Raw genomic sequence first — 10,602 nt, 5'->3', positions numbered from 1 at the left:
TGGGCGGGCTGTGCTCCAGGCCTGTGGACGCTGATGGGACGGCCCACGCGCCTGTCTGCAATCTGAGCCCTTTCTCGACGGGCTGGTGGACACGGGATCGGAGGGAGCCCATCCCGAGATTAAGCAGGCGCCCTCACTCTTCCCCGGACGCGGTTGGAACTGGAATCCCCGAGCCTGGAGTCCGGGCTAGAGACCCTCCCTCGGGAGCGAGTGTGTTCCCACAGCCGCGGTCCCCGCCCCCGAACTGTCAGAGCTGCCAGGTAGCCTGGATGGAGGCAGGGAGGAGGGGGAGGAGGAGGGCGGGAGGAGGAGGGTGGAGCCGCTGGCGCGCCCCCTCCCTCGGGGCCGGCGGGTGGCGCGGAGCCGCGCGGCGGCAGAGGAGGCGGCGGGCGCACGGAGAGAACGACCGCCTGCCCGCCCCGCTCCGGCTCCGGTCGGGCTGCGGCTCCGGCTCGGGCTCGGGCTTCGGCACGGGCTCCACCCGCTCGGCCCCGGTGCGCACCGGATGGGTAAGTGGCACTCGGTCTTCTGCTGCCGCGGCCACCAACGCAGCCACCTCCGCCGGCGCGGCGAGCCTCAGGGCTTTGTCTGCGTCCTCGCGGCTCCCTCCCGGGCTGCGGCTGCGGCTCCCGGCTCCGCTCTCCGGCTCCGCGGACTGCGCGGCGCGGCGCGGAGGGCTGGGCGTCCGGACCGCGGGGCGCGGAGCCGGCTCCCCCCCACGGTAGGGGTGAAACTTCGCCCAAGTCTGGGTTCCAAGGGGAACCTGTTGAAGCCGGGAGCAGCCCAGGCGGGACGGGGACATGGAGACGGTACTGGGTCCATGTTCGTAGGGCCGTCGGGGGAGGGGGGGGGGGTCCCCTTCTTTCCGTGGCCGACGGCAGACGACGCTTGAGAAAGGGGCATTCTAGCTATTGAACAGAAGGAGACGGGGCTGGAGGTCGCCCGCTGACATCCGAGAGGGCAGTTTTTTGTTTGTTTGTTTTCCCAACCGCTTTCTCGAACGTCTAATTGCGGGGAGCTGAAGGCGGCGGCTTCAATGTCCGCATAGACGCTTTCCGGACCGCACCTCCTTCCTCCAGCTTCCACTTTCCCCCTCCCCCATCAGCCTTGGCCGGAGCAGGTCTCGCACAAGAAAGGCTAAGGCCAGAGAAACAGTCTTTCATTGAAGGCCTACTACGTGCCAGGCCCTGTGCCTGGTGCCCCCAGCTTTCCTCCTGGGGCTTCCTAAATCTGCGACGGGCATCGTTGTTCAGGGAAAGAGGAGTCAGGTCCAAGGATGCCTAGGTGGGAAGTGGTGGTGGCCTCTCTGAGCCTCCTCCTCCCCTCCTTCTCTTCTTGGCGCAGGGAGGCCAAGCGCCAGGTCTGCTCGCTGTTGGGGAGTCCCAGCCTCTGGACCCAGGCCTACACCCCTTCCCGCGGGCCCCAGTGCCTCTCTGAGCCTGCATCTACCCTTCCGGTAGCTGCTGCCCAGGGAGCCATGCGGAGGCCCCCCCGAAGGCCGATGGCCCGGTGCGTCCCGTAGCGGTGATCGCCCGCGGCTGCAGGGCGGCGCCGGTAGCGCCATGGAAGCCCCGTATTCGATGACCGCGCACTACGACGAGTTCCAGGAGGTCAAGTACGTGAGCCGGTGCGGCGCGGGAGGCGCGCGCGGGACCTCGCTGCCCCCCGGCTTCCCGCTGGGCGCTGGGCGCGGCGCCGCGGGGACCCGGGCCGGGCTGCCCCGCTGGAACCGGCGCGAGGTCTGCCTGCTGTCGGGGCTGGTGTTCGTCGCCGGCCTGTGTGCCATCCTGGCCGCCATGCTGGCGCTCAAGTACCTGGGCCCGGGCGCGGCGGGCGGCGGAGCCTGCTCGGAGGGCTGCCCCGAGCGCAAGGCCTTCGCGCGCGCCGCCCGCTTCCTGGCCGCCAACCTGGACACCAGCATCGACCCGTGCCAGGACTTCTACTCCTTCGCGTGCGGCGGCTGGCTCCGGCGCCACGCCATCCCCGACGACAAGCTCACCTACGGCACCATCGCGGCCATCGGCGAGCAGAACGAGGAGCGCCTGCGGCGCCTGCTGGCGCGGCCGGGCGGCGGGCCTGGCGGCGCGGCCCAGCGCAAGGTGCGCGCCTTCTTCCGCTCGTGCCTCGACATGCGCGAGATCGAGCGGCTCGGCCCCAGGCCCATGCTGGAGGTCATCGAGGACTGCGGAGGCTGGGACCTGGGGGGCGCCGCCGAGCGCCCGGGGTCCCCGGGACACTGGGACCTCAACCGGCTGCTGTACAAGGCGCAGGGCGTGTACAGCGCCGCCGCGCTCTTTTCGCTCACTGTTAACCTGGACGACAGGAACTCCTCCCGCTATGTCATCCGCGTGAGTGTCCCCCGCTCCTCGGGGACCCGCCGGCGGCCCAGAACCGGGTTGCTGGTCGGCTTCCCGTAGACCCAACCCAGAGGGAAGGAGAGGAAAGAGGAAGGGAGCGCGCGTCAGCGGAGCTCGGGAGGAGGGCGCAAGTCATTTCCCCGGAGTAATTGCGGCGTTTAGCGGAGCCGCGGGAGCTGCCATTTCCCAGGCCTCCTGCCGGCTCCATGAGCACGGAAAGAGGGGTGTGCCCTTGAGCCCCGCGGGGCTGGGGCAGGCCAGATGCTGGGCCCTAAATGTCAATACCTCCTGGTTAGTGCTCCTCACAGGTGGAAAAAAGGAAGGCTTTACAGGAAGTAGGATTGGGGGAGGGGGAGAGGGTGGGGTGACGGGGACCTCCCCTCTATCATCCTCAGGTTATCCCAGGCTTGACCGGTAGAGGTAGGGGCTTCTACGCCCTCTTCTCTGGATAGAGGGAGGGGCTAATGTCTTTGTGCCCCTGGGGTTGTGACAATGGACGACTTGCTATTTGGGCATTTGAGTGAGAATTCAGCTCCTTTGCTTGAACCTGGCTTGTAGACCTCTGACCTCTGGCCCCCACCTCTCTCTCCAGATTGACCAGGATGGGCTCACTCTACCGGAGAGGACGCTGTACTTAGCTCAGGATGAGGACAGTGAGAAGGTGTGCGGGCAGTGGGGTGGGGTTGCAGGGAAGGCCTGAGGCTCGGAGAGGAATGGACCAGGCCTAGCAATGATCCTCACCCTCAAACATGCCCCATCCCGGTGCAGATCCTGGCAGCTTACCGAGTGTTCATGGAGCGCCTGCTCAGCCTCCTGGGTGCCAGTGCTGTGGAGCAGAAAGCCCAGGAGATCCTGCAACTGGAGCAGCGGCTAGCCAACGTGAGCAGGGGCACCGCGGTGGGCTGGGGGGAGGGGACCACGGGGCAGGGCGGGATCAGCCTGATCTCCGTCCACCTCAGATCACAGTGTCAGAGTACGATGACCTCCGTCGGGACGTCAGCTCCATGTACAACAAGGTGACCCTGGGACAGCTGCAGAAGATCACTCCCCATGTGAGTGTGGCCTGGCCCTGGTGGGTGGGGGTTGGGGTGCCGATCCTGAAACGGTTGGGTCATCCCCTCCCAGGACGCCAGTGTCCTCTTGTGTCTCCCTGACCCCTTCCCTCTGCTCTGTGGTCCCTGCCACACCCACACCCACACCCACGGCTCCCACATGGCCCACAGCTGCAGTGGAAGTGGCTGCTGGACCAGATCTTCCAGGAGGACTTCTCCGAGGACGAGGAGGTGGTGCTGCTGGCCACGGACTACATGCAGCAGGTGTCCCAGCTCATCCGCTCCACACCCCGAAGGTACAACTGCCAAGTCCCACCCCAGGCCCTTCCCCTGTACCCCAGACCCATCTTCCTGGGGAGCCGTGAGTTCTCACCTCTGTGCAGGAGCCACCCCGGGAGGCCTGATCCCGGGGGTCAGGCGTGGTGCTCTCATGCACTCTGTGGAGCCCTGAGTAGGGCTGTGAGTTCCCTGAGTTGCAGTTTCCTCATCCGGGGAGAGTGAGGCTTAAGTGAATCTGGACATCAGAAAGGACACCCTGGGGAGAGCCTCTCTGCTCTCTGCCCACCTTGGGGAGGAACAGAGGCCTCTCAAGGCCAGCTCTGGGGCACACAGTCACTGGAAGTGCCAACTCTCCCACCCATAGCAAGACAGAAAATGATGCCGGCCTGTGACCCGTCAGCACAAGGTGGTCTGCTCCAAGGCCAGAATGTGTCCTGCTGTGTGTGTGGACCCAGTCCTTTCCCCTGACTAGGCCCCTCCAGGTTCTGCCTCCGTGTGCCTGGAATGACCCTCAGTCCTGGGGTGGGGGGTGCTAGGTCCAACCCAGGCTCAGGAGTTTGGGCGGTAGGATGGTGCATTCGGGGGGTCCAAGCATGTGATAGGCATCTGGACACCCAGCTCCTTCACCCGGCCCTCAGGATCTTGCACAACTACCTGGTGTGGCGCGTGGTGGTGGTCCTGAGTGAGCATCTGTCACCACCATTTCGAGAGGCTCTGCATGAGTTGGCACGTGAGATGGAGGGGAGTGACAAGCCCCAGGAGCTGGCCCGTGTCTGCCTGGGCCAGGCCAACCGCCACTTTGGCATGGCTCTCGGTGCCCTCTTTGTACATGAACACTTCTCAGCTGCCAGCAAAGCCAAGGTCAGGCTGCCCTGGGCTTGGGGGTGGGGTTACGAGTGTTGAACTGGGCATGGAGTCCTTGTATGGCCTTGGTCTGAGCATGGGGAGCCCCACACATACCCCTGCAGCTAGGGGCAGCGGGCTCAGTTTAGGGCTTTGCCTTTCTGAGGCTATAGGCTGGTTTCACCAGGTCTCCTCCCCCAGGAAGCCCACCTGGCCTGTCAGCTAGAGGAGGCCCTCCCCACTAAGCTCCTGCCCATCCTTATCTGCCATGCTCAGTAGGCATGGTCTTAGGAATGCATGTGATATTGCTGGGGCAGTTTGCCCCCTCCCAGGCTGGGAGCTTTTTGTCTGAGGTGCAAGGCCTGGATCCACATCTCCAAGGTCACCCCTGGGTGCTCAGTACCAGCCCTGAACTTAGAAAGTGGTGCTGAATGATTAGGTGGCCCCTCGAACCAGGTGCTGAGGGCCCGGCTCTAAGCCCTCCTGGGTTGAGCCCTGAGCCCTGACCCTGCAGGTGCAGCAGCTGGTGGAAGACATCAAGTACATCCTGGGCCAGCGCCTGGAGGAGCTGGACTGGATGGATGCTGAGACCAAGGCGGCTGCTCGGGCCAAGGTAAAGGCGGATCCCGTTCCATTTGCTTGTTCTACATTAACTGAGCACCCATGAGCACCTAGGGCTGGGATAAAAGGAGACAAAGGTGCCTTTTGTGGAGTTGTCATGACTTGGTCTGCTCTTCTCCATCCTTGAACTCCACCTCTAAGCTGGAGCTAGAGCTTTCTCTTTGGTGGGTGGGGGGCTCTCACCTGAGGCCCCTGGCCCACTCTCACTGCCCTCTCGACCATAGCTCCAGTACATGATGGTGATGGTTGGATATCCAGACTTCCTGCTCACACCCGAGGCCGTGGACAAGGAGTATGAGGTGGGCTTGCCCCCTGGCCTGTTCCTGTCCATCCTGGCCAGCTGGGTTTCTCCAGGCCCCTGTCCAAGACCTCCAGGGAGTCCACCACCAATGCAATGAAGGAGCCACTGCCAGCCCTCAGTGGTGGACCTTGGGAGGGCATGTGGCCTGTCTGGCGCTCGGCTGGCCCTGCTCCTGGTCTGCCACTGAATGCTGCCTGTCCCCTGTGCAGTTTGAAGTCCACGAGAAGACCTACTTCAAGAACATCTTAAACAGCATCCGCTTTAGCATCCAGCTGTCAGTCAAGAAGATCCGGCAGGAGGTGGATAAGTCCACGTGGGTGCCTGGCCCAGAGCTGAGGGTGGGGGATGGGGGCAAGGAAGTACCATGGAGAGAGGGCACCTTACTAAAGCCAGGAGGCTGGTGGGGCAAACTGCCTCACACCATGCTGATGCGAGGGGCACAAGGCCTGCACAAGTGGTGGGCGGGGCTGCCAGCTTTGGAGATCACTGGGGAGCAGCCCGGACATGGCTTTAGACTGGTCCTTCAAGAAGCTGGCCAGGAGGGTTGTGGAGGAGTGAGGACGCCCCGCAGCTGACCTCAGCCTTCCTCCACAGGTGGCTGCTTCCTCCACAAGCACTCAATGCCTACTATCTACCCAACAAGAACCAGATGGGTAAGGGGCACATCCTGATAGGGGCAGGGCTTGGAGGTGGGCAGGCCTCCTGCTCACCACACCCTCCCTGTAGTGTTCCCTGCTGGTATCCTGCAGCCCACCCTGTATGACCCCGATTTCCCACAGTGAGTATGGGACCTGGCCTTGTCTGCGCGGTGGGTGGGGGCTGCTCAGACTGCTCCAAACCTGGGTGGGTCCAGGAGCCATGACACCTGCAGACCCTGGGTCCTCCTAGTCCTACTTCCTCCTTGGTCATTTAGGACATAAGTAGTTTTATTTTCACTTTCTTTGGAATGCCCCTAGTCCCCCTTTACCTAGTTTGAGATTTCATCAGGTGTTTCAAAAGTAGAGCGACCCTAGTGATGAGGAAAAAGCCTTGTCCCATGTTGGGTGCCTCCGTTTCCCTCCTGCCTCCCTCCAATCCTGCCTCCTCCCCCGCCCCTCACCCCCCAGCTCTGTGAGATGTTATTTCCTAAAAGGCAGGTGCGCAGGTATAAATGGCCCCTTTTACATATCCCACAAGGACGCTGAGGCAGGAGTGCTGGCACCCTGCAGACACCACTGGGGTCACCTCCTAGCCTGACCAGGGCCTCCAGGGCCCGGGCAGAAGGGAGGCACTTTTAGGACACAGGTGGGGCTGATGCTGCTGCTGTGGGCCCAGGTCTCTGAACTACGGGGGCATTGGCACCATCATCGGGCATGAGCTGACCCACGGCTACGACGATTGGGGTGAGGCCTGTGGGTTGCGGGGGTAGGGTGGTGGTGGGCTGTGTGTGGCAGTAGGGGGTAGGGGGGCGATGGGCTGATTAAAACTCCACAGGGCCCCTCTGTCCTCAGAGCCGGGGCCCTGGGAGTGAGCGTCAATCTCAGCCCATCCTGCCCGCTCCCCACAGGAGGGCAATATGATCGCGCGGGCAACCTGCTGCACTGGTGGACAGAGGCCTCCTACCGCCGCTTCCTGCGCAAGGCTGAGTGCATCGTCCACCTCTATGACAACTTCACTGTCTACAACCAGCGGGTGAGACCCCCTGACCTCCCTCAGCCCCGGGGCCCAGCTCGGCACATAACAGGAGCGTGCACACACACACACACACACACACATACATGTACACATATGTGCCCGAACAAACGCTGTGCAGGTCCCTGCACACACCCCCAAGGGAGCGTGCACACTCTCACAGACACATAAATGAGCCCACACAGACTCACCAGGGTCACGGGGCACACAGGGATTGGAGTCCTTCCCAAATCCTCTTGGAAAGGGGAGGACAGGCCAGGGGTACGGGCGGGCGGGGGCCCGGGGTGCAAGGCCTGAGGAAGGTCAGTGGGCCCCAGGCAGCCTCCGGCCCTTTCCTTTCTGCGCAGGTGAACGGAAAGCACACACTTGGCGAGAACATCGCGGATATGGGGGGCCTCAAGCTGGCCTACCACGTGAGCTGCTGGGGCTTGGCCCTCCATCCCTTCAGGGGCGGGGTGGGGGCTGATGGGGACTCAACCAGAGATGTAGCGCCTCTTTCTCCCTGTTTTGCTGTCCTCTGGCCTGGGGGGTGCCAGACACGGGGTCCTCCACCAGAGGAGGGACTCCCAGGCCCTGCATTCCAAGAGGAGGGAGGGCTGCCTGGAGGGGCGGTGCCTTCCTGGGAGGGAGCACAGCTTGGAGCGTCTGGAAGGAGGGAGCTGGGGCCTCAATGTTCAGAGCTGGGGCTGGCTGGGTGGAGGGTAAGTCTGTGGGCACTGCAGCTCCAGGCCCTTAAACCTCCCGAACCCCCAGGCTTATCAGAAGTGGGTGCGGGAGCACGGCCCAGAGCACCCACTGCACCGGCTCAAGTACACCCACAACCAGCTCTTCTTCATTGCCTTTGCCCAGGTGGGCCATGTTGGGGTTGGTAGGTGGTTGGGGGTGGGGACAGTGGCTCTGTGGGTTCTGATGGGCGTTTGAGGCCTCATGTGCTGAGGGCGGTGGGAGGGTGTCGCAGGGCTTGGGCAGTGGACTTCTGGCCTCATCTTCCACTCTCCTCCCCCGCGCCCCCACCCCGGGCCCAGAATTGGTGCATCAAACGGCGGTCACAGTCCATCTACCTGCAGGTGCTGACCGACAAGCACGCACCTGAGCACTATAGGTATGCTGCCGGGCCTCACCCTCTCCTTGTATCTGGGATGGAAGCAGGCACCTATGGGAAGGGACAGCTGAGCTAAGCTGGGACCCACACCTTATGGGTCTCTTCCACCCCAGGGTGCTCGGCAGTGTGTCCCAGTTTGAGGAGTTTGGCCGGGCCTTCCATTGCCCCAAAGATTCGCCCATGAACCCTGCTCACAAGTGCTCTGTGTGGTGAGCCGGCCGCTCCCCACCTACCCGCACGCCCCCACTGTCCTGCACGAATTGCCTCCTGCTGGCCACTGGACCTGGCCCTGGCCCCAAGCTGGGTGCCACCTGCCTTCCCAGCCCCTCCAGGACCTCAGTCCCTGCTGTCCATCACTTCAGGGAGGACTCAGAGCAGGGATGAGGTTGGGCTCTAGGAAGGCATGGGGAGAGAAGCAGGGATCCCCAGTCTTGACTCTAGTCAGCCAGAGCCCGTGGCCAGGCCGGACTCTCCAGGCCCCACCTCTGCTGTGTTCTTGCTGCTATGTCCGGTCAATAAAGCTGCTGCACTGTCACTTCTGCCTCTGGGAAGGTGGGGCTGGGGGAAGGGTCTCCCCTGGGAGGAGGTTCGGGCTCTTAGCACCATCGGAACCCTAGGGGGCTTCTTGTCCCCTCCCAGTGACCTTCGCTGAGCTGCCTCTGTCCTGCCTCCCCAGGCTCTTCTGTCTTTTTCACCAACAACCCATTTCCCCCTCCCCCAAGTCCTGCCTAGGCTCCTGCCCAGTTCTGGGGGTGCCTCGTGGATACCGGCCACCCACCCCAGTGGTACCCCCTGCCCTACATCCCACCCAACCCTCTGGCCTAGGACCCTGGCTGGAATTCAAATCCTCAGGCCTAGCCCTCTTCCTTGGGTTCCCCAAGTTCCCCAATCCACTCAAAACCATTTCTCCTGTCTCCCTGTTGGCTTAGAGGCAGCCTCAGGGTCGGGGGCCTGTGGGGTGAGCTTTCAGGGGCACTGCTGTGTGGTGAGAAGTGCGGGAGATCCTGGGTACCTTCCCCCTTACATCGGCGCCCAGCTGGGGGGCCCATTGGGGAATGGCCATGTGAGGGAAGGTGGGCCCAGGAGCCCTGGGAGAGGACATAAGGTTCCCGGCCTGGAGGCTGGTCCAGAGCCGGTGCCCAGGATGCCACCTGAGCCTCAGCTGCCAGCTGCTGCCTGGGAGTGTGATGCCCAGTGTGTACCTTGGCTGGGAAGTGCCCACCCTGCTGGTGAGATTGTGTCCGACAGGCATGAGGCCACCTGAGACCCCTCTGCCTGATGGGTCCCCCTGGGCTCACTCAGTGTTGATGTTGCTGTTACCTAGAGCGTGGGACGCCTCACGCTCCTTTGGGGAGAAAGAGGGAGATCAGCGGGTCAGAGGGAGTGCACGCCAAGGACATCTGGAGGACAGGATCCACTGGTTTCCAAACTGCTTTTTCAGACAGAGCCCAAGGGCATCCTCACTGCCACTCAGGGAGGCGGATAGCGGCAGGGACGGCCCTTTAACAGAGGGAGAAACTGAGGGGGGTCACGTGCCCTCTCTGAGGCCACACTGCTTGTGTCAGCTGATGGGCGTGTCTTGGCTGTCAAGTCCCCAAGCTCTGGGAGTCTGTGCCACATTCAGCATCCCCTCTCAGTGTGTCTCGGAAACCTTGTACACGGCACAAACACCGGCCGCTGTGTTGCCTGCCAGGCCCCGTCTGCAGCCGCACCGGGGATCAGATTACTCTCCTGGGGTGGAGGAGGCGAGCAAACAGCACGGCGGCCCACTGGGCCTCAGTTCCCCTTTTAAGTGAGGAGCAGGAACAAGCGGTGATGCAGTGAGCCTAGATGTGGCCTGAGGTGGCTGTGGAAGGGCTGCCTGCATCCATCCCCGGAGGGCAGGCTCCCCATGCAGCAGGCGTCCTCAGAGCGCAGGCACCAATGTCAGAGAGCAATCTTCAGCTGAGCGTTCAATAGCGGGGAAATAAAGGCGGTCAGGATGGCTTCCCTCTGCACCTAAGCTTCCAGACAGCACCTGTGCCCTGTGCGCGAAGGGCCTCGAGGTCTCAGCCTCTGCATCAGACCTTGCTTCAGCCACCCACAGCCCTGAGACCAGGCTCATTGCTGAGGTGCCTTGGCAACTGATTCAAAGTCTCTGTACCCCAGGAGATCATCAGCAGACCTGGGGGGGGGGCATGAGGGGTGCACTTGCCTGTGGTAGAGCCTCCCATCCCCTCACCCCTTCCCAACTCAGTCCTCAGGGCCAAGGATGCTGGGGTCCCCCTCAGCCCCGTGAGTACCAGCTCTGTGTGTACTAGCCAGGCCTCTGGATTTGGGAAGGACTTGACGCCAAATGAAGAGGCGAACTTGTGCCTCAGTTTCCCTGCCTTGAGT

At 63.0% G+C, this 10,602-nt stretch overlaps 1 protein-coding gene across 2 annotated transcripts; it reads left to right on the top strand.

Moving 5' to 3' along the window:
* Positions 1–444: 444 nt before the first annotated feature.
* On the top strand, positions 445–8,761 carry ECEL1 (endothelin converting enzyme like 1). 2 transcript variants are annotated; one of them, XM_045575526.1, is made up of 18 exons: positions 445–509; positions 1,345–2,348; positions 2,950–3,018; positions 3,126–3,236; positions 3,317–3,409; positions 3,581–3,705; positions 4,327–4,549; positions 5,046–5,144; positions 5,377–5,451; positions 5,663–5,766; positions 6,048–6,106; positions 6,180–6,231; positions 6,768–6,835; positions 7,000–7,124; positions 7,472–7,537; positions 7,878–7,973; positions 8,192–8,226; positions 8,340–8,761. In XM_045575526.1, exons 2-18 carry the CDS (start codon positions 1,563–1,565, stop codon positions 8,437–8,439), a joined length of 2,286 nt encoding a protein of 761 aa, XP_045431482.1. In that variant the 5' UTR covers positions 445–509; positions 1,345–1,562; the 3' UTR covers positions 8,440–8,761. The 2 variants fall into 2 exon arrangements, with proteins under 2 accessions (XP_045431482.1, XP_036276506.1); XM_036420613.2 differs by having other exon boundaries at positions 448–509; positions 8,150–8,226.
* Positions 8,762–10,602: the final 1,841 nt, after the last annotated feature.

The sequence above is a fragment of the Pipistrellus kuhlii genome, unplaced genomic scaffold, assembly GCF_014108245.1.
Source record: "Pipistrellus kuhlii isolate mPipKuh1 unplaced genomic scaffold, mPipKuh1.p scaffold_m20_p_7, whole genome shotgun sequence".
NCBI lineage: Eukaryota > Metazoa > Chordata > Mammalia > Chiroptera > Vespertilionidae > Pipistrellus > Pipistrellus kuhlii.
This window is presented reverse-complemented; position numbering and strand designations above follow the sequence as displayed.

What these genes read in the sequence shown, in the direction of transcription:
- ECEL1 (XM_036420613.2), top strand. Translation starts at nt 1,563, where the DNA reads ATGGAAGCCCCGTATTCGATGACCGCGCACTACGACGAGTTCCAGGAG. An exon ending in TATGACCCCGATTTCCCACA is followed by an intron (nt 6,232 to 6,767) that starts GTGAGTATGGGA and finishes CTGTGGGCCCAG; the next exon opens with GTCTCTGAACTACGGGGGCA. An exon ending in TCACTGTCTACAACCAGCGG is followed by an intron (nt 7,125 to 7,471) that starts GTGAGACCCCCT and finishes CTTTCTGCGCAG; the next exon opens with GTGAACGGAAAGCACACACT.